The sequence below is a fragment of the Physeter macrocephalus genome, chromosome 3, assembly GCF_002837175.3.
Source record: "Physeter macrocephalus isolate SW-GA chromosome 3, ASM283717v5, whole genome shotgun sequence".
Taxonomy (NCBI): Eukaryota; Metazoa; Chordata; class Mammalia; order Artiodactyla; family Physeteridae; genus Physeter; species Physeter macrocephalus.
In genome coordinates, this window is record NC_041216.1 from 17,848,330 (window position 1) to 17,870,193 (window position 21,864).

Genomic DNA, 21,864 nt, shown 5'->3' on the forward strand with positions numbered 1-21,864 from the left:
ACCCTGCTGCAGTGAATGTCCTCTGTTCATATATTTTTGTGCTTTTTTGTAAGTATTTCTGGGGGATAAATGCCTAGAAGTGGAGTTTCTGGGCCAAAGAGCGTGCACATTTTCATCCTTAATGGCAGTGGCAAGCAAACCGGCAGAGAAGTAGCAGCAATCCATGTGTCGCGGGAGACCCAGGAAAGTCCATCTCCTCAAAAGAATGGGAATTTATCCACTGCCTCTGCCCTTGACTACAAACCCTGGAGTCAAGAGGAATCGATTCCACATGTGGGAGGTGCCTGGCAGGTCATCGAGTGAAACCCCATGCTCCCATTATTCTCCCTGTTCCCATACTTTGGCATCTCCCCCTTCATCCCTTCCTGCCTTTGCTTGACGGGGAGCTCAGTACCTTACACGGCTCTATTCATCACATTATTTCTCATGTTGGACTCTGGTCTACCTTCTCTCAACTTTCACCCAGGAGCCCTGCCTCAGTCCTCAGCAGCCTACAGAGGAAGGAAAAAAGGAAGAGAGAAGGGAAGGCCAGGAAATGCTCACGGTTAATATTTACATACTTTACATGTATGAACTCATTTAATCCTCACGACAACCCTTGGAGGCAGACACAGTTGTTATCCCCAAATTATAGATGAGGAAACTGAGGCTCAGAGAGGTTAAGTAACTTGCCCAAGTCCCACAGCTCTTAAGTGGCAGAGCTAGGATATAAACCCAGGCAGTCTGGCTCCAGGGCCCACACCTCTGATGTTATCCTGTCTCTCCGGGCAGAAGCTTGTAATTTATTGAACAACACCTACTGTATACTCAGCTTCCGCTCACCAGTGGCCTGGAACCCATGAGCGAGCAAACCCACTGGCTAGGAGGAAGAGGGATGGATTTAACAAGGCCTCAGCACTGCAGGGTTTAGCATCTGAGCAGTGAGGCCACAGAGCACCAGGCACAGCTAGAGAATAGTCCGGGCAGTGTCACTGGGCTCTGCTTTGAGGTGGGTGAGGCCTGGCTCTGATGCCAACACCCAGCACCATTGTCTGGCCCAGAGCGGGCGGGCATCAGGACGTGTGTCCTGAATGAGTGACTAAGCACAGGAATGAAGGGCACATGGGGGAGTGGGTGGGTGGTGGAGTGAGTGAGCGGAGGAATGCATGGAGTTCAGCAAGGGAGACCCCCTGGGCTCCAGAGGCTGGGAAAGGACAGTAAGGTTAAGGAGGGAGGCGGGGTGTGGGTGGCTCTAAGGCTGCGCAGCCGATGGGTGCTGGGAAGGCCCCTGCGCACGAGCTCTGGCCACCCTTTCCCTGGGTGCTAAGGGCGGCGGCCTGTGCCGGCCCATTGGTAAGTTGTCCTGTGCCCACGTGGGCAAGGGCTAGAGCCGCTGGGTTTGGGCTTCGTGTGTGATACCATGGGCGAGTCATCACCTCTGTCCCCTCTTCATTTTTCTTCTGTGTAGAATGGAGGTAACTAACATTACCTGCCTTCGGTTCCTTGTGAGGCTGTTGAGGGTCTAGAGCAAAGGAAGTCTGTAAACTGTAAAGTGCCAGGCGGGATAAGCAGATGTTGTTATTAGGGAGCAGGAGGAGGCCCCGTGGCTCGGTCATCTCAGTGTCACTCCGCCCTCCTGCCCCCGGTGCAGGGAGGGGTCAGTCCCCAGGGAGGGTCAGGCTTAGGCTGCTGCAGGCCTTGGGCCACCTGGGCAGGGGAGGCACTGGGGGGCAGCTGGCGGATGGGAGGCCCGGCTCCCAGGTGCTGTGCCCCCGGGTGGGGGCCAGTCCCATGACCTCCTCTCGGGGCTGCCAACCTGTTGTTTGCTCAGGAGGCCGCTGCCTGGCGCAGCTCTGGGATCCGGTTGTCTCGGCGCTCAGCCAGCTCAGGGTGAGGGTGCGGTGCCCCCGAGCCCCCTTCCTGCTCCCCTCTGCCCTGCCTGGTGCCTGAGGTCCTCTCCTCCCGCCCCCAGGGGGGCCCTGCCAGCTCTGCCGCTGGGCGGCTGCGAGACCCCGGCCTATCTTGATCTTGCAACCTAGCTGAGCCTCTGCTTCCTTATCTCTGAAATGGTGTGAGGATAACAGCAGCCTCAATCAGAGCTGTTGTAAGGATTACAGGACATCACAGCGCTTGGCTCCCCCCACCCCCTCCTTGTTTCTTGTGCCCTCAACACTCCCTCTTGAGTCCTGGCTGAGGTCAAAGGTACCTGGGGAAAGGAGAGCCAGGAGCAGCCACGCGTGTGTCCCCCACGCCCCTGCTCTCACCGCCCCTCCGCATGGGCCCCCAGAGGGGGCCCAGGCCTAGCTTCAGAAACTTGCTCACCAGCTGCCCCTGGCCACCTTCCCTGGCACCTTGGCAAGGCCAGGGGCAAGCAGTGCCGGATGGTTGAGCTCCGGAGACAATGGGCTTCTGTGGCCCCCAGGGGAGGGGGCGGTTCCAGGGTGGCCCGTAGTCTCTGGTTTCAGGAGATTAGAGTCCCCTCAGACCTGATACCATGGCTGCGAGGCACGGGCAGCCTCCCAAGCCCCATCCAGAGGGCCCTCTCTCAGGGGACTGAAGGTTCACAGGAGTAACCCTCTGGTGCGGGATCCCTTTTCGCTTTGAGGTCTGTGCCCTTTCCCCATCCCCCTGCCCCAACGTGAATCACCAGTTTGGTAGAACCGGTTGGTCTCATGGAGACCAGGGAGATTCAAGGGGCCCTGAGCTCTGGTGACCAGTGCTGGGCTGGCCTGGACCCCTTAGGCCCCAGTCCTCGGCTAGCCCCCCCACAAATCCTTCTCAGCCTTATGTTCGTTGGTTGGCTGAGCCCCTCTTCTGCCCTCCCAACACCCCCCAGGACTGGTTTCCCAACCTGTGTGTGTGCTGTTCAGCACCTGCCCAGCTCCCCTGCCCGCCGTCACAGGACTCCTGCCTCGGTGGTCATGTGTCACCTGCTCTGGTCACCAGAGTTTCACCTGTTTCAATTGCATTTTAAAGCATGAATGGTTTACCGGGGAGAAAAGAAGGCAAAAGGAGTTCCCAGCAAAGGGCAAAGCCTGTGCAGAGGCTTAGCAGTGGGAAACAGTGTGTTTGGAAAGCTGCCTGCAGCCCAGCCGGGTCAGGGCAGCAAGCCGGGGGGTGGGGGGATGAGGCTGGGAGACTCAGCAGGGGTCAGACCCACCTGGGGGCCTCCATTAAGGGCAGCTCTCTCTGAATGGCCAAAGGGCCAAGTCCTACTCACAGGATAGCTCAGCCACCCCTCTGGTGCCCTGAAAGGGTGGGTTCTCTGGGAGAGCAGCTAGTAATAATAATAATAATGGCAAACACTTCTACTGGGCTTACTTGCTTACTCTAATCCGTGGCTTAAGAGGTGGGTACATTGTCTCTCATTTTGCAGATTAGAGAAAAAGACAGGACCCTCCCACCAACTCTCCAGCTGGTTAACAGGTGGGAAGCAACCCAGGGAGGCATCTGGTCACCTGTCCTCCGTCTTCCCTTTCTCCCCAATCACACCTGGGTCTGACCTGCAGTTTTGCAGAGCGTGGATACCCCCTGAGAGGCCCCCCACCCCAGCGCAGCATCTGTGGCCCTGGACCGGTGGTGGCCTGGTTCTAGTTCCTAATCTGCTCCCGCCTAGCTGGGTAACTTCAAGTTGGTTGTTTAACCTCTCTGAGCCTCAGTTTACCCTTCTGGGAACGGAGGATCCTAGCGACTGCGTTATCTCCTGCTCCAGTTCCGGTGAGACTTCCAGGAGTGAGCAGATAAAGAGGGCTTTTGAAAAGTAGGAAAAGCTGCACTCACGACACTGCAATTATTACTGTTACCTCAATATGGAGATAAGGGAAGGGGAGGAGGTGCAGTGACAGTTGCCAAGTTACCGGGAGCTGTCTGCAGCAGCTTCTGGCCCGGCCCATCCCACTCGGGAGCTGGGCCACTGGGTCCCTCCCCACACACCCCGCCACACCCTTTCCCTGGGAGAGATGGGCACCCCGAGAGGGAGGGGAGCTAGGGCCAGATGGCTGGTGGCCACACACCTGCAGGGCCGGAAGGTGACCCTGGAATGTGGCTGGCCCAGACTCCAGGTGGGGTCTGGCTTTCTGTGTGACCTTGGGCAAGTCACCTCCTTTCTGGCTGCCGCCTATGCCTGTGTCCAGGTGTCCTGTACCTACAGGCAGGTGTCCAGGCCAGACAGGGCAGCAATGGAGCTGGACCTAGAGAAGAGGCTTGGTGGTGGCGGCAGGAACCCGGGGCTGTGATGGGGAGGCCGCTGGGGGCTGGATGACAGCACTGAGGGCCTGGGTTGAGAGCGGCTGTGATGCGTGTAGTAGAAGAACCCTGGGCTAGAGTGAAACCCCGGCACTGCCCTTTCCCTGGAGTGACCTTGGGCTTGTCACTTAACCTCTCTGAGCCTCAGTTTTCTTATCTGGAAAAAGGCTGATAATAATCCAACCTCACAAAACTGCCATGGTGATTGAATGAGACAATGCCTGTGTAAACTGTAGAGTGCTGTGCAGATATGACTATGGTCCTGGCCAGGGGAAAGGAAAAGTGTGGAGAGTTCCCCATGTCCCAGCTGCTGCGTGTGCAGGAAGAAGGCAAAGTATTTTAAGCTGAGCCAGGCCATAGGGTCAGGAAGGTTTCCAGAGAAGTGGGGAGGGGGCAGAGACTTGGGAGGCCCCCGTGTGAACGGAATGATGGAGATCAGGTGGAGACAAGGGTGGGATAGGAGAGAAAGGGGAGGGACAGAGAGATTCAAGTTCATGAGAGGGAGGAAAATAATCAAATAGGGGGAGGTCTGTGGAGACCAGAGGCAGAGCAGAGTGCATGGTGGGCTAGAAAGGTGGGGAAGAGGTGTGTGAGAGGTGAGGAAGGCTAAGAGGAGGAGGAGGAGGCTTCAGGAGGGTAGTGGGTAGGGAGGGAGGCAAGAACCTGAGTTTATTCATTTCTTCAGAAGCCCTGATTGAGCAACTACTATTTTCTAAGAGATAATACAGTGTAGCATTAGGGCAGCGTCTAGATCCTATGGTTGGAGGTTCAAATCCTCTGTATTTCACTTACTATCAGCGTGACCTTGGACACGTTGGTTAACCTCTGTGTCTTCGTTCCCTCCTCTGAAACAGGATTAAATGAGGTAATACAAGTGAAGCCGTTCGCGCAGGGTCTGCATGCGGTACGTCCTGCATCAGGGTTGGCTGCCGTTGCTGTTGTTACTGTTATTATTACTTCCCTGATGTGACGTGCTGGGTCCACAGGGCTGGCTGCCCATGCTCTGAAGTTCAGATCTTTGGCTCTGGAGTGACCAACCTGGGTTCAAATGCCTGCTCTGCCTCATTAACTGTGCGACCTTGGGCAAGTTAATATACCTTTCTGAGCCTCAGTTTCCTCATGTGTAAAGCAGGTAGATTTTGAGCACCTGCCTCACTGGGGAGCTGTGAGGATTAAGACAACTCATGGAAGGCACAGGGAGGCTGTGGCTTTTGTTATTATTGTCCTTCTATCCCTGCAGAGCTGGGATGGATTGAGGCAGGCAGGACCCAGGGCCTCCGATTTCTGCTCTGTTCTCATCCTAGAGCCCCTCGCTTCCCCTGCCCCTTAGGGCCTCAGCAGTGACCTTTGAGGTGGAGGGGTTGCCTGTGAGGGGCAGACTCTGGACAGCCAGGAACCGGAGGGCTGAGGGCCTTGGGCAGCACTCCAACAGAAGCAAGAGCCCCCTTGTCTTGAGAGACCTACCGAGTCCTGTGCCAACGTGAGCAGTCCTGCGTGAGGGGGCACCTGGACACAGGGAAACGGAGGCGGGTTCTGGAAGGCGAGCGTGTCAGGGAGCTGCTGCCAGGCTGACCTGCAGTGGCCACAGCCTGAGCCTTGGGGTATGAGAAGGGACAGACAGAAGGACAGCACCCGAATAGCTCAACCATGGGCAAAAACCTCCGCTCGGCAGCCAGGGCCACCAAGACAGTGACCTCTACCATCAAGGGCACCCAGCTTCACCTGGGCTTCAACTCCAGGACTTCCTGGCCCTTGGACAATCTCTGCTCTCCATGCTGACCTGGCACCGCCCTGCTTTGTCAAGGGCATGGCTTTAAATTCTGACTCTGTCACCCACTTGCTAGGGGAAGTGGCTTCATCTCTCTGAGCTTTAGTTTCTCCATCTGTAAAAAAGGGGATAAATAATGCCAGCCTCCCAGCACAGTAGTGAAGGTGTAATATGCCTGACACAGTTCCAGGCACATAGTCGGTCTCAAGGGTCCCCATGGCAGCCTCAGTGGAATTGGCCCGGACCATTCCTATGGGCCTCTCGCCACTCCCCCTTCCCCAGTCTCTCCCCACATCACTGTACCTTGTAGTCTATAGAAACCTGTGTTTAGGCCATTGTCTTGCTCACAGACCTTTAACGCCTTCCTGCTGTCAACATTCATTCATTCACTCACTCATCCATTTAACAAATACTTAATGAGACCCTAACATGGGGAGCCAGAGTTTACCATGAATGCATGAATACCAGAGAATTCATTGTGTGAATAGCTTCTAGCTGCCCAGGCTCTATGATGAATTTTTTCTGGAAACTGAGGCTGAGAGGGGTGTGTCACTGATTTAAGGTCACACAACAGGTAAGTGCCTGGGAGTATCTCCCCTACAACGATGCCACAGGCCTAAAATGTCACTGCCACCATGTCTATCCTCTGGGTTAAGCGCTACCCAGTTCAGGACCCCCTTTTAAGGTGCTAGCCCCGCTGGGAGGTGGAGAGGCGTCTGGTGCCTGCGGCAGGGCTATGGACAGTTCCTCTGAGCTGTTTCCCCCTGAGTAGCTGGGCCCAGGGGAGCCAGCCAGGGGGCTCAGAACTTCCTCAGCATCTCCTTCCTGGGCCAGGTTCCCACAGGCCCTTCCGTTCTTGGGGTGTGGCAGTCCCAGCTCCGCCTGACTCAAGTGGGGCCGTGGGCTAAATGACTCACCCTCTCAGGATGAGCCTTGGTCGAGGGACTGGGGCGGGGGTGCAGCCACGTCAGGGTGGCCCTAGGTGGTGGGTGGAAGCCAGGACTGCTTGCCCATCCCTGGGCCACCTGGGTCCCAGGAACCACTGGGCACTTCCTCTCCCTGACCTCAGAATTAGCCTCCTCGGCAGGCTTTCTAGGGTAATAGGAGCTGACTTCACCCTCACCAGACCTGCTTCCTTTCTCCAGGGAGGGCCGTGGGTGTGGGCAAAGAGTCTGGGCTCGATGTCAGTCAAGCGCCACTCAGATGCTGCTCTGCCGCTGACCAGCTGTGTGACCTCTGCATGCCTCTGCGTCCTCATCTGTAAAGTGGGAATGCCAGTGTGGTGATGAGTCTGTGCCCTCAGGCCTGGAAAGAGGGGCTTGGCATGGGACCTGGCACATAGTTGGCCCAATGAGTGTCCGTTATTGTTATTGTCATTAATAATAGCAATGGCCTAGGTGGCCTCTCAGCCTTAAGGCTACTCTGTCCCTAAAGGCTCAGGGAGAGGTGCATAGAGGCTGGGCTACCTTGCTTAGTCCAGAGGTCAGGGCTCAGTCCTTTACAGCAACCCTCACTGCCCCCTGCCTCAGTCTGCCCATCTTCAGAGTGGGCTGTGGACATCCTCTTGGCTGGAGTATGGGTTAGGGAGGCCTAATGGAGAGCTGGAAGTGAGACCCTGTCGACAGCTCTGATCCCTGGGGAAGGAGAGCCTGTTTGGCAGCCCTGCTCAGGAAGCCCCTCCTCTCCTGCCTCCTGGGGAACCCAGGACCCCCTCCTCCGTGAAATCTGTCCCCCTTAATGTCCCCCAACTCTGAGAGTGACTCTCCCTCCCAAAGTTCACAAATCTCCCAACTTGGGGCCCTCCCTGACCTCGGACTCTTTTTCTCTTCCAGGAGGAGTGATGGGCAGAACCAGCGCTTCCCTCAGGCACTAGACCTGACACGAGTGGACTTAGTTCCCTCCCAGACTGCTTCACTCCACCCTAAGGTAAGTGCCCGCCTCCCCACAGCCCCTGGTCTGGAGACCCCCCGCCCCCCAGGGCCAAGAGATACCTAGGAATGACTGCTGTGCAGAGGTAAAATGTTTGGGTAGATGCTGCTTGGGGTTTAGCCCCCCCAAGGGTATACCACTCCTCACCCCTGGGTGGGCCCGGTACAGTCTCAGAAGTTGAACCAGGGTCTGTAGCACTGTTGGGGGCAAAGCAGCTGGGAATAAACTGGCCAAACAGCTATTCTTCCTTATATTCGTTATCAACATCACCATCAGTTTCCTCAGCTGTCAATCAGGTATAATGGTAATACCCCACTTCACAGGGCTACTGTGAGAGGTGGCCCTGTGAAGTGGGGTAAAGTGTGAAAAGTGATGATAAAACACTCTGTGCACAATATGTGGCACAGAGTAAGAGCCCTATAAATGAGGCTATTCTTGTTGTTATCATCAAAATCAAATGTTTGCCCAGCACCTGACCTGTGTCAACTTTGTGCTGGGCACTGAGGTGCCAGAAATCAATCTGACACAGACCCTGCCCTCAGGGAGCCATAGTCCAGTTAGGAGATAAATAACTAAACAACTTATACAGGGTGTCAAATACCAGTAATAACCACTAACATTTATTGAGATTTACTGTGTGCCAGGTGGGTACTTAATGCTTTACGTGCAGTATCTCATTTCATTCTCAAACTCTAACTACTATGTACTTATATTAGTACTCTTATTAGTCCCATTTTGCAGATGAGAAATCGAGGCTCAGAGAGGTTAGGTTACTTGCTCAAAGACACACAGGTAGGATGTGATGGGTCTAGGACCAGAACTCATGTTATCTGACCAGAGTGCCTAGTCTGGTGGCATCTCTAATGCAGAGGGTAATAAGCTCTCACTTTTGTAGTACACTTTTCAGTTTCTAAAGCACGTCCACAGATATCATGCCTCTTGGTCCTTCCATCAAACCTTGGTGGTAGGCATTCTCCAGATGAGGATCCAGATGCTCAGAGAGGGGAAGTGGTTTTCCCAAGGTCACACAGCCAGGAAATAGCAGAGGCAGGATCTGCCAAGCTCCTTTCCCAGTGCTCTGACCTGGAACAAGGGCCATATACCTCTTCTAGGCCAGGAGGGCACATGTCCAAGGAATGGTGTACTTTTGGATCACCACCTCTCCCCGCTAAGCATCCGGTAGGAGGCCTGGGTTCACTTCCCCTTCCTGGGCCTCAGTGTTCCTGTTGGAAAAATGAGGGTTAGAAGAGCCCATCTCCCTGAGTCCTGCCTGCTTGGCCAGCCTGGGGCTGGCCTTCTCAGATTAGCTCTGAGCTACCTCCCCTCTGCCCAGTTTGGCTAGAAGCCTTCATTTGTGCCAATACAGCCCAGCCGGCTGCGGGCTCCAAACTGCCCCATCCCAACAGCCCGCCTCCACCCCAGAATCAAGACACAGTCTGTACATCGTACTCCTTTGAAGCAAAGGAAACCAGGGCCCAGAGATACTGGGTCCCCAGCAAACCAGTGGTGGGGCTGAGGGGTCCCAGGTCTGTGACACATTCTCCACTCCCCCTCCCCCAGCTCTGCATACATTTATAATGTTGATGGTGGAGCCAGTGTGAGGGGCAGTTGACCTCCCTGTGCCAGTGGGCAAATCCCTGCCCCTCTCTGGGCCTCAGTTTCTGATCTGTAATATAGAGGTGGCAGTTTCTTTTCTACCCACCTTGCCAGCTTGCAATTGGGGGATGACTGTGAAAGTAATTTTGGAAAGTTCAAATTAGGAAGCTGAACTATTATCAGCATCATTATGTTCCCAGGGCAGGACAGAACACCCATAAAGGACATCCCCCTCTCACTGGGAAGCCACATTTGTATAGACACTGAGCTATCAAAGACCCTCCTACCCTGCCCTGCTGTAGGATTTTTTCTGCTTGAGGATTTAGAAATCTGCACACATGTACATACACAGCCTACCCACACCTACATACATGGGTGCATTCACATGTCTGCAGATGTATTCAGAGACTCGCACATGTACACATGCATGTATATACAGATACACGTGTACAAACACACAAATATGCACACCCAGGATGTCCCCATCTGATCTCAGAGTCACACACATCTACACAGCTGCATACACACATCTACACAGCTGCATGCACACATGTGCACGCCCTCCACTCCTGGCACACAGATGTCTCCGGTGATGCGAGCAGCTCTTGCCTCCTCCCAGTGTGGGAATGAATGTTTCTCTGGCTGCATTTCGATGGGTGCCCGGAAGCGCTCAGGCCTGGAAGTGCCTGCGTGAATCAATATTTGCTGCTGTTAATTATTAAAAACAAAGCTACACTGTGTCTGGAATACACATCTCCAGAGTTCCCACTGGCTTCCTGGGCTCCAGCTTGACCCAGGGCCAGGTCTGGGGGAAAGGAAGGTGCGGTGCCTTCCTTCCAGGAGGCCTTGGCCCTGGAGATACAGAGTGGTGGGTAGCTGCCAGCAGCTCCTTCAGGAAGCTGAAGAGAGGTTGGGTACTGAGCTGGTGGGCAGCCCTGCCCCGCAGGGTCTGAAGCAGCTGGTGTTGACTTGGCCACAGCTCAGGAAGCAATTGCTGCTTTCCCAGCATCTGTCTGGGGAGGGGATGCTGAGGCCCTGCCCCCCACTGTATAGTGGCAGACACAATGTAGGGTCAGCTGGAAGGGCTTGCAGAGGCCTTATATTTTACAGATGGGGAACCTGAGGCCTACAGAGGTGGCAGGGACTCACTCAGGTGTACTCAGCAAGTTGTAGCAAGGCCAGAGCTAGAACCTGCATACGCTGAAGTCTTCTCCATGTGTGGGTCCTTGGCAGGGCCTGTTCCCTCCCTCTCCCAGGATCAGGGGCAGTTAGGGACAGGTATGGGCATGGGGCCTGGGGAAGGGAGGGTACAGGTCAGCCACTGGCAGGCATTAGAGGGGCGTGGAGGTGGGAAGGGAGAGAGCTCCAAGCCTTTCCCTGGATTCCTAGTTCTGCCTTTTCCAAGCTGTGTGATCTTCAGCATGATATTTTATCTCTTGGAATCAGTTTTCTCTTCTGTAAAATGGGGATGACACTCGTACCTCTTGAGGTGTGGGGCGAGGATAAGACTTGCAAAGGGTCCAACATTAAGTAGATGCTCAAGTAAAGCCCTCTGTCTCCAAGGTAACCCCCCAACCCCCGCCACTTCCTCCCCGACTTCAAAGCGCAGCCCAAGAAGCCCATCCCTGAGGCCCTAAGGCGTGGTACCCAGAGTTTGGGAAGGTAGAGGAGGCAGGGTAAGGGTGCGCTGGAGAGCCTCGGGGCTCAAGGGCCCGCGCCGAAAGCTCCCAACCCGCTAGCAAGAGCGCGCAGGCGCAGTGTCCGGGAACCGAGCCGGGGGCGGGGCCTCCCGTGTCCCCGCCCCGGATCCCCGAAGCCCCGCCCCGGTCCCCGCGCAGCCCGTACCTGGCGCCCCGCCCCCTCAGGGCCCGGCAGCCCGGCGAGCCCAGCGCAGGCAGCGCGCCGCGGGAGCCCGAAGCCGGGAGCGCGGAGCTCGGCGCTGCGGGGCCCGGGCCGGGGCTCGCGCGGGCCGGAGCCGGCTGGGTCAGCTAAAGCGCTGCCGGGGAGGGGGCCGGGGCCGGGCCGAGCTCGGGATGGCGCAGCCGCGGCCCCTGGAGCCCCCGGGCCATCCTCGGAGGGGATCACTGCCCTCTGGGGCCGGCTGGCAGGTGAGGACCAGGGCGAAGGCGGCCTGGCCGAGGGGGTCCGCGGGAGACGGATCAGCCCAACTTCTTCGAAGCCCGGCAGGCTCTGCCCCAGTTAGGGCGGGTGTGCGAGGCTCCGTCATGGAGGGTGTGTTAGCTTCTGGGCTGACACACGGCCACCGAGGCCACAGGGCACACCCCTGCCCTGGGGTCCCAGGCCTTGAGCTCTTTCTGCAGCTGCCTACGGAACAGAGTGCCCGTGGTGCCACTGTGGCTCTGGGCTATGGGGGCACTCTGTGTGTGTGTGGATGTGTGTGTGCGTGTGTGTGGATGTGTGTGTGTGGGCGCTAGCCTTGGGACCACTTCATCCATCCCCTCCCCCCTTTAGGAAGGGTCTGAATGTCACAGTGTAACTTTGCTTGGTGCCCTGGGGCACTTCACTCACAGCCTTCCATGTGTCAGAGCGTCTGATGCACTAGTGAGGCTGTATCTGTGGGTATCACTTGTTGCTGTGTGTGCGCTCTGGGTGACAGTACCATGTGTCAGTGTTTATGTGGCTGTGAGTCCCAGTGCGTTGTTTCTGGCCATGTAAGGCCATGTTACCCTGAGTGGGGTATTTTGGGGGACATCAGTGCACCCGTATCACTCATGCTGGGACTGTGCTGGGCTGAGGTTATGTGGCTCACCCAGGCACAGTCGCTGATGTTGCTGTTGTGCAAGGTGTTGGCCGACAGGCGTGTTTGTCTACCTGGACTGCAGATGTGTGTCTGTGGTCTCTGCTCTAATTGCCTGTGGAATTGTCTCTTCCAAGCTCAGAAGTGTTGGGTGTGGCCACAGGGGCCATGGGTCACCATCTCCTGTGGACTCCTGTCGTGCATTTTACAGGGTGGGTTTTGCCTCTGTGGGCAGGCCTCACAGTGTGCACATGGGGTGTCTGTGTCTTGTGATCTTTAACAGACAGCTCCGGGTGTGTGTGTGTGTGTGTGTGTGTGTGTGTGTGTGTGGTTCAGACCAATGCCCCTCATCCTTGGCGATTAACCACTTCCACAGTTGCTGCATGCTTTTTCTTTTTCTCAAAACTCATTTAATGTTATGAGATCAAGTCTGTCATGTCTGTTATACAGGGAGTGTGACTGATGGGGAAGGGTGAACTTGTGCATGGCAGTGGGGCTCTGTGGCTCAGTTTCCATGAACATACCTGCCTGTGTCTGCGAGTGCATGTTATTGTGTCTCTCGGCATGCGGATGTGAGAGTAGTTTTGTGGCGTTCGTGTAGCTTCGTGTGCAATTACTGGTGCAGTTGCACAGATCTGCATAGGGGTGGCTTTGCATTTGTGTGTGCGGCTCTTATGGGACATAGACCTGTATGTGTGTGAGGGAGTGTGCTGTTGTGTAACGTAGGACACTGACACGTGTATTTGTATGTTAGCGTGTAGCTGTAAGAATTGATGTGCACAGACCCGGTGGGTTTGTGCGTGTGGGTTTCTGTGTGTTTGCTTTCTTTGGTACAGTGAGACTGTGTTTAAATATTGGTGTGCAGGCCTGTGTGTGTTTGAGCGAGAGAGAGAGAAAGAGAGAGAGAGGGAGTGTGTGTTTCCTGGTGCACAACCCCAAAGCACGTGTGTGTGTGAGCTCAGGCAGTGCCCCCACTGGACAGCAGGAGCCGACTGAATTGAGGCCTTGGAGGTGCTGGGGGAGGGGCGCTCTCCTAGAGACTCTGGGGGCTTCCCAGGCCCAGCCCCCAGCTCCGCCAGCCGGCAAGGATGCCGCCTTCCAGGAAGGCTCGTAGGGAGTTGGCGCTGGAGAGGCTGAAGCTGCCAAGCACAGCTGGCAGATGCCCGGATTAACCCTGTGTGTGCCCTGGCTAGCCTCAGGAGAGGCTGGCTGGAGTGGGAGGAGGGAGGAGGGAGGAGGGGGAATGTGTGGACTCAGGCACAGGTATTGGGCCAATGGGACATCCCAGCATTCTCTCCCCCAACAGACGCCCAGCCCACACTGCTTGGGGGGAGGATGGGGCCCTCCTTCCAGAGGTGAGTGGAACCACAGACCCTCCTGAGGATCCCAGCTGGGCTCGTCTCTGGAGTTGGGACCTGGGGCTCTTCTGAGGGGTCCGTGGGCCGATCCGGGCACTGCCAGTCTTGCAGTGACATGGGGGACATGTCTCTCCCCAAAGGTCAATACCTTCTTTGTCTGAGGCAGCAGCCTCCTCCTTTGGAGAAGGGGACTGAGTGGGGTGGGCTGCCTGGGGAGGGTGCTGGACTCTGGGCAGACTTCGCTGGACAGTTGGTCAAACTCTGCCAGTCAGTGGCACAGAGCCCCATCCTATGATGTCCCTTCCACTCCCTCTTGCTTCTGGGACAGGTCCATGGTGTTTGGTCCCTTCCACTCCCTCTTGCTGCTTGGACAGGTCCACGGTGTTTGGTCAGAGTTGGGGGACCAGGAGGGCTGGGGCAGGTGGCGACTCCTCGGAAACTTGCAGGATCAGCTGGGCTACCCCGGTGCTGACCTGCTCTCTCCATTTCTGTTGCAGAACACAGATCTGTTTGAGATGATTGAAAAGATGCAGGTGAGGTGGGCTCTGGAGCCCGTTCTGGGGAGCCACAGAGGGGACTGGACTGGGGGTGGGGGGCCCTTGCTGTATCTGCAGCCCTACATCTCTCTGAGGACGGGCCGGGAGCTCTCGCAGACCGTGCCAGGAGGAGATGTTGGCAGTGTGTTGTCCAGAGCCCTTTGTCTGGGGTCGGAAGAGAGGATGGGGACTGACAGTGCCCAACTGCCTGGCTGACCCAGGGCGCAGGCCCCGCTTGCGTCTCTCCAGCTCCCATCCCTGTGTAGGTTGCTGGGGTCAGTGCCTCAACCCACCCCGCATACACATACCATCCCCCATCTCCCAAGACGCATCACAGGCTCTGCAGGACCCTGTGTGGAATGGGGGGAGGGACAGATGCCAGGGCACAGGGCAACCAGAGGCTGGGCTGCAGGTCCGGGGAGGTGTTAAGGAACCGAGCAGCCCCTGCCCCCTCTGCCTGACCCCTGCCCATCCTCCACTCCCTAGCCCTGGTCTTCCAGGCCCTCGTCTGTGTTTTTCACTTGAGTGTGTGTTGGGAGGTGGCCGGGGGACTTGAACAAACCTCAGGAGTTTTCCTGATATCGGTTCACCCTCCAAACCCCGTCTCCTGCCATCTTCCTGTTTCCCTGCCTCTCTTAGTCTTTCCATCTCCACCTCTCCCCCTCCTTCTCTCTCTCCCCCTCTCTCTCCGTCTCCCTCTTGCTCTCAACAACACGTGTCTGTGTAGATGCAGCGGCCTCCCTCCCCAGCTCACACACAAGCGTGCACACTGGCCCTGCCCCCACTCCCAGCAGTGACCAGAGCCCCGAGCCCTCCCTGCTGCTGCCAGCCTCCCGCAGCCCCCGTTCCCTCCAGGAGGGCCAGCCCTGCTGAGGCCTGAGTAACCCGGCGGCCAGCGCCCTGCCCTGGGAGCACCTCCACAGCACCATCTACCTGGAAGGGGTGCTGCTTCCAGCGGCATGGGAAGGGCGTGACGGGATGTGCTGCCTTCTCTTTGCAGGGAAGCAGGATGGATGAACAGCGATGCTCCTTCCCACCACCCCTCAAAGTAGGTCTGAATCTGGAACCACTCCACCCTTCTGGGGGCCTTTGGCTTCCTGAGCAGTGCTCTCCAAAGGGCTTGGGGATGGGAGGGGACGGGAAGGGGGAGGCAGACTCCCTGTCTAGGGGTGGAGGAAGTGCTGCCCCAGCCGAGCAGCCAGCCCAGGAGAATCTGCGCCCCCCCCCCTTTCGTGAAGTAGTCTTACTGCGGGCTGGTACTGGGGCCAAGGGGGAAGCAGGGTGTACCCAGCCCCTGCCCTCTAGGAGCCTAAGGTGTGGAGAACCCCTCCCTTGCTATAGGCCTTCATTCCAGCTCCTCCTCACCCCATCTGCACCACTGTAAACTCACCCTGCCTCTCCAGGCTTCCCCATCTCAAAATCGAAGCCCCAACCCTCACGATAGCCTGCTGTAAAAGGTTTTCCTTGAAGCCTCTTAATGATCAGCAGTTGCAGGAAGACTCATACCCAGGACCCAGGAGGCTTACGCTCCCCCTCTCCACGTAGCTCCTGCCTGGGACGGCTGAGGGGGAGGGGGAGAGACGGAGAGATGGGGAGGGGTAGCCTCGTTGCCCCCCAACCTTCATGAAGAGACTAACAGGAAGCTTGGGACCAAAGGAGGCGTGAGGAGGCTCTTTAGACTCGGGATTTTCTTGGGGTGGGAGCTGCATAGCCCCTCCAGGTAGGCATACGGTACCATGGTTGGTGATTTGGGACCCCAATAATCCAAGAGTATCAGTGGCTGGGCTTAGGGGAGTGGACCCAGGGCTACAAGGATGAGGGTTAAAGTGGGGTTCATGGGCACAAGGCTGATGCTTTGTCTGGAACAGGGCCTCTCAAAGTGTGGTCCTCAGACCAGAAGCATTGGCATCACCTGGGAGCTTGTTGGCATATAAATTCTTGGGCTCCACCCAGACGCACAGCATAAGAAACTCTGGGGGTGGGGCAAAGCAATCTGTTTAATGAGCCCTCCAGGCCCTTCTGATGCACTGAGAACTGCTGGTCCAGAGGTTTCTTCTGGGGACACAGTGAGCCTCCTTTTCCCCAGGCAGGAGACCCAGAAGAGGCTGCCAGCGCTCAGTGAGCTAAGCCTGCCTCAGTCCCTGCCTCGTGGGGTCAGCCCACATGGCATGGGGAGATAAGGACGCAGCCCCATCCGCAACCCCAGCCCCGGGGTGCTGGCTGAACAACAGGTGTTCTGGGGAGGCTGGAAGTAAAGGGTAAGGGCCCCACCCCAGCTGGGCCTCTGCCCTGCTTGTGTTTTGCAGACGGAGGAGGACTACATTCCCTACCCGAGCGTCCACGAGGTAACCGACTGGATCCTACTGAGCCCATCTCCATCCCGAGCCCAGGAGGCACTCCCTCAGGGAGTCTGGACTCCCGGGTCCTCCTCCTTGTCAAGAGCCTGACCACAGGCCTTGCTCTGGGTGTTGGAGACTCAGTTTACAAGCCCAAGACTTCAGAGCCCATGTGAACCCTTAGGCCTCTGAGCCAAATATGCCAGCCTCTCGGCCAACGTCACGCTCTCAGCTTTACCTGTCCCCACACTCCCATCCTTTGAGACTGGGACATGGGGCTCTGTGCATCTGGGTCTGTGCCTGCAGTGGGAGGAAAAGGGCTGGAGCAAGTGCCTTGAAGGAGGTGGATATGAGCCCTGGTACCCACATAGGCTCGGGACTGTCCCCTAGTACTCCTTAGCCATGGCAGAAGTGGCTCCAGGTCTGAATTGGGGGGTGTCTTGGGGCCCCCGGTGGCGTGCAGTGTGGGTGGCTCTCAGCTGAGTCCTCCTTCAGGTCCTGGGGCGAGAAGGGCCCTTCCCCCTCATCCTGCTGCCCCAGTTTGGGGGCTACTGGATTGAAGGCACCAATCACGAAATCACCAGCATCCTGGAGACAGAGCCGCTGCAGTCGCCCACGGCCAAGGTGAAGCTGGAATGCAACCCCACCGCCCGCATCTACCGCAAGCACTTTCTTGGCAAGGTGTGTGGCCCGCTGGTGTTGGGGGGCTGGGCTGGGTGGGGAGTGGGTCACAGCCCAGCCCTGGGGGAGGCTGGGCCTGGGAGGGAATGGAACCGTGGTCTGGGCTGGCTGGCTGTCGCAGAGTCCAGGGAGCATGCGTAGTGGATTCACTCATTCAGTCAACAAACATTTATTGCAAAAGGCAGTGTTATGGCATAGTGGTTAACAGAGACTCTACCAGGGTTTGAATCCTGGCTCTGTCACTACATGGGACATCAGGCAAGTCACTTACCCTCTCTGTGCCTCTGTTTCTTTCTTTCTTTCTTTCTTTCTTTCTTTCAGATGGGGAGACTGGTTTTTTGTTTTTAATAAATTTATTTATTTTATTTATTTTTGGCTGCATTGGGTCTTCGTTGCTGTGTGCGGGCTTGTGTTAGTTTCTGCTGTACAGCAAAGTGATTCAGTTATACATACATACATATATATATATACACATTCTTTTAAAAATTCTTTTCCATTATGGTTTATCACAGACTATTGAATATAGTTCCCTGTGCTATACAGTAGGACCTTGTTGTTTATCCAGTCTATATATAATAGTTTGCATTGGCTAACCTCAAACTCCCAATCGATCCCTTCCCTACCCTCCTCCCCCTTGGCAACCACAAGTCTGGAAGGAAGCCCAGCACTTTTTTTTTTTTAATTTTTATTTATTTATTTTGGGTGTGTTGGGTCTTCGATGCTGTGCGCGGGTTTCTCTAGTTGTGGCGAGCGGGGGCTACTCTTCCTTGTGGTGAGAAGGCTTCTCATTTCAGTGGCTTCTCTTGTTGCGGAGCACGGGCTCTAGGGGCTTCGGTAGCTGTCGCACGCGGGCTCAGTAGTTGTGGCTTGTGGGCACTAGAGCGCAGGCTCAGTAGTTGTGGCTCACGGGCTTAGTTGCTCTGTGGCATGTGGGATCTTCCCGGACCAGGGCTCGAACCCGTGTCCCCTGCATTGGCAGGCGGATTCTTAACCACCGCGCCACCAGGGAAGCCCCTGTCTCTGGTTCTTCATCTGTAAAAACGGAGATGGTGATGATACCCACCTCACGCCTTTAATGCGACGATGTTTGTGAGGCATGTAGAATGGTGTCCGGCACAAAGTAAGGGCTCAGTCAGGGTGAACAAATAATGAGCACCAGCTGTGTGCCTGGTCCTGTTCTGGGCCCCAGGTATACAGCAGCAAACAGAACAGACCCAGGCCCTGCCCTCAGGCAGCTTGAGGTGGGGAAGAGAGTAATTCCGTGGTGTGACCTGGATTGGTACAACCACCTGCCCCAGAGCCGGGACCCTGCCCAGTAACGACCTGTCCTAGTGTCACCTGAGGACAACGGCGTTCCAGGCAGGAGCTATTGGGCGAGGCTGTGGGAGCTGCAGGGGAGGTCACACGCTGGGACCTTGTATGTGCCACGTTCCATGCCGAGTGCTGTCTCTGTGTCAGTTTACAAACGAGGTGGCGGAATGTAGCGTGGGCTCTGGAGTCTCGTGGCCTGGGTGCGCCTATTGACTCTTCTGTTTATTGATGGTGTGACCTTGGGCAGGTTAGTTAACCTTCCTGAGCCTGTTTCCTCGTCTGTAAAAATGAGGATGATAAAAGCATCGAGAACCATGTTTGGCACATAGTAAGTACTCAGTAAATGTTAGCTGTTATTATTACAGCTTCATAATTACTCTGTGAGATCAGGATGGTCCTAATTTTTACAGAAAAGGAAACTGGGGCTCAGAGAGATAAAGCGACTTGGTTAAGTTCACACAGTTACTGAGCTAGGAACTGGACATAGCTCTGGCTGACCTTCCATTAAGACACACTAAGGGAGGGGTCACGTTTCTAGCGTGTGTGCGTGCACTCGTGGGTGCTGGGAGGAGGGGTGACTCCTTGGGGTGTTGGGAAGCTGTGTGGGCTCAGTCTGGGCCCAGGGCATTAGCCTGATGCTGGTGGGTATTGGTGCTAAGGTGGGGGGACAGGGTGACTGAGACTAAACCAGCAGGCTCAGATGCAGGAGCCATTGCCTGGGGACAAACTCAGAACAGGGCAGGAGCTTCCACCTGTGGGTGGAGAGAGACCTGCATCCCCAGGACCCACTGTCCGGAGGCTCTTAATTGGGTCTGGCAGGTGGTGGGGCCTGGGGGACTGTGTGGGCCTAGCATATAGTTGGTGCACAGAAAAGTTTGCTGGAGAAGTGGTGAGTGATAGAATGAAGGTGGTGCCTTGGGCACTGGAGGATTGGAAGAGGTACAGGTTGGGGGGTCTTAGAGGAGCCATGATGACCAGGGTCAGGCTTGCAGCACAGAGAGGAGGGGCCCCAGGGGCTGGCAGAGAGGCCAGGCCATTCCCGCTCCAGGTGGGGTGCTGGGGAAGCAGTGGGCCCTGTTCTGGCAGAGGGAGGAAGTTAGGGTGACTTTGGCATTGACCCACTGGGACCCTGAGCCCACTCTCCTTGGGCTTCTCTGGGTCCAGCCAGGGGGGTCTGGGGAAACTCCCCACCCCGAGGACTTCGGTGCAGACCTCCTTGCCAAGTGCCTGCCACTCCCTCTGTGCAGATAGTGCCAAGCCTTTGGGGGTTTCCATCACTCTGCCCCAGGTCCCCGCAGACTGCCCCTGAGCTGTGCATTTGTGGCGCATGTCCCCTGGCCCCTACATCTTTTCCCTCCCATCCTTTGAGCACGGCTGTTTATATTTAAACAGGGCTTCCTTCCACGATGACTCCTGGGGTGGGTGTGGCTGAGGAGCCAGCCTCATTCCCAGGGCCGGGCTGGCAGGGGAACCCAGGGCCAGGTGGGGTGAAATCTTCTGGCACTTACGGCTCTTGGCTTTGGGGCTTCCCCACCTGGAGGTACCAGACTGCCAGCTCCTCTCTGGGGGTGCCATCCCTGCTGCAGTTCCCCTGGGCCCTCGGGAGCATTTCTTCCCCACCCTGCGTCTTCCCCAGGTGAGGCAGGAGGGCAGGAACCGGCTCGGTCAGCCGGCCAGTGTGTTCATGAGATGTTTCGTTTCCTGATTCTCGTGGGCCCTGGCTTCAGGGGCCACAGAGCAATCAGTTGACCAGTCAGTCAGTTGGCATATTTTTATTGAGCACCTACTATGTGCCCAGCTCTGAGAGGGGCGGGGGCTGGGAGACAGCCATGCAGGTACAGATGTGGTCCTGACTTTGCTGAAGACCCAGAGAGCCAAGGTTACTACAGACGTTCAGAGAACACCTACTCTGCATTATCTCTTTCAGTGCCTGCCACCCTCCCACAAGGTAGTGGGCCTCACTCCCAGTTGATAGACTAGGAAACTGAGGCACAGAAAGGTGAGCTGACCTTCTCAGGTTACCCAGCTGGCAAGTGGCAGAGCTGGGATTTGAATGCAGGTCTCTCTGAGGCAGATAGTGCTGTTAGCCCGGACACCTGCTGCTTGGTGAAGGACCCCCATCCGGGGGTGAGTTGGCTTTCTGGTCTGGTTTCTGGAAGCCTCAGGCTCAGCCTCACCCTCTCCCCCGGCCCCCGCCTCCCACCGCAGGAGCATTTTAATTACTACTCACTGGACACCGCCCTGGGCCACCTTGTCTTCTCACTCAAGTATGATGTCATCGGGGACCAGGAACACCTGCGTCTGCTGCTCAGGTGAGGGTGGGGTGAGGGGACCTGTGACTCTCAGAATCTGAGAGCCCATCTTATTTTACCCACTCTTCTAATTGAGACCCAGAGAGGGCCAGGGATTTGCCTGAGGTTGCACCGCAAGTTAGTGCCCAAGCCAGGCCTGACCGCCTCATCACCTCTGGACCTCCCTGGGGTCTGCCCTCTCTGGTCTTACTTGGTGTGGAGGGGCTCCCATCTCCCTTTCGTGCTGCCTCGCCCCTCAGCATGGGTCTTCTCCTCCCAGGACCAAGTGCCGGACGTACCATGACGTCATCCCCATCTCCTGCCTCACTGAGTTCCCCAACGTGGTCCAGATGGCAAAGGTGAGGCCTCCGATCCTTCATGCTGAGCCCCCCTTGGACGCCCCAGGTGGGCACAGAGCTGGGCTGCAGCCTCGCCTTTGCACACCCTCATCTTTAGCCCCAGATCCTGGCCTGCCTGCTGTGGCCTGTCTCCAGGGTCCTGCTGCTCACGTGTTCCCATGATGCCCACGTGCTGGCTGTGTGCTTTGGGCACTCTTTAGAGCACCTTTTGGAGACAGGGGCTCCAGTTCTCTGTACCCCATTCTGAGTGACAGTGAGCCTGCTTCAGCCTTGGTTGTCCCCTCTTTGTCCTCCACTGTCCTCCCCCCAGACCTTGGCCAGGGAGGCCCAGAGGCCCCACCCTCAGGCCCTCCCTTATCTGCTCCTGCAGCTGGTGTGTGAAGACGTGAATGTGGATCGATTCTATCCTGTGCTCTACCCCAAGGTATGGCTGGATCTGGGCCCTGCTCACTGGGAGTTGGTGGGTAACTAGGGGACCAAGCATTTATTGGGCACCTGCTGTGTGCAGGGCATTTTTCCTAAGTTCTCTCATTTAAACCTCACAATAACCCTGCAAAGTCCACAGTTTGTGGAAGAGGAACCAGAGGCCCAGAAAGGGTTGGTGCCTTACCCAAGCATGCACAGCAGATAAGGAAGCCTGCATTTGAACCTAGTGCTGTCCTCCTTGGAGGCGAGCCTTCCTTACCTCTGGAAACTCTCAGTGCCATTTGGGGACCC

General features: G+C 56.6%; 1 protein-coding gene across 2 annotated transcripts; it reads left to right on the plus strand.

The window, feature by feature from the left end:
- The first annotated feature begins 11,401 nt into the window (after window positions 1-11,401).
- LOC114484966 (rap1 GTPase-activating protein 1-like) lies at window positions 11,402-21,696 on the plus strand. Of its 2 annotated transcripts, XM_028484772.2 has the most exons (8): window positions 11,402-11,625; window positions 14,131-14,166; window positions 15,170-15,217; window positions 16,476-16,514; window positions 17,001-17,186; window positions 20,706-20,809; window positions 21,069-21,147; window positions 21,518-21,696. In XM_028484772.2, the coding sequence occupies exons 1-8, from the start codon at window positions 11,551-11,553 to the stop codon at window positions 21,617-21,619; spliced, it is 669 nt and encodes a 222-aa protein (XP_028340573.1). In that variant the 5' UTR covers window positions 11,402-11,550; the 3' UTR covers window positions 21,620-21,696. The 2 variants fall into 2 exon arrangements, with proteins under 2 accessions (XP_028340573.1, XP_054938083.1); XM_055082108.1 differs by lacking the exons at window positions 11,402-11,625; window positions 14,131-14,166 and adding an exon at window positions 14,361-14,444.
- Window positions 21,697-21,864: the final 168 nt, after the last annotated feature.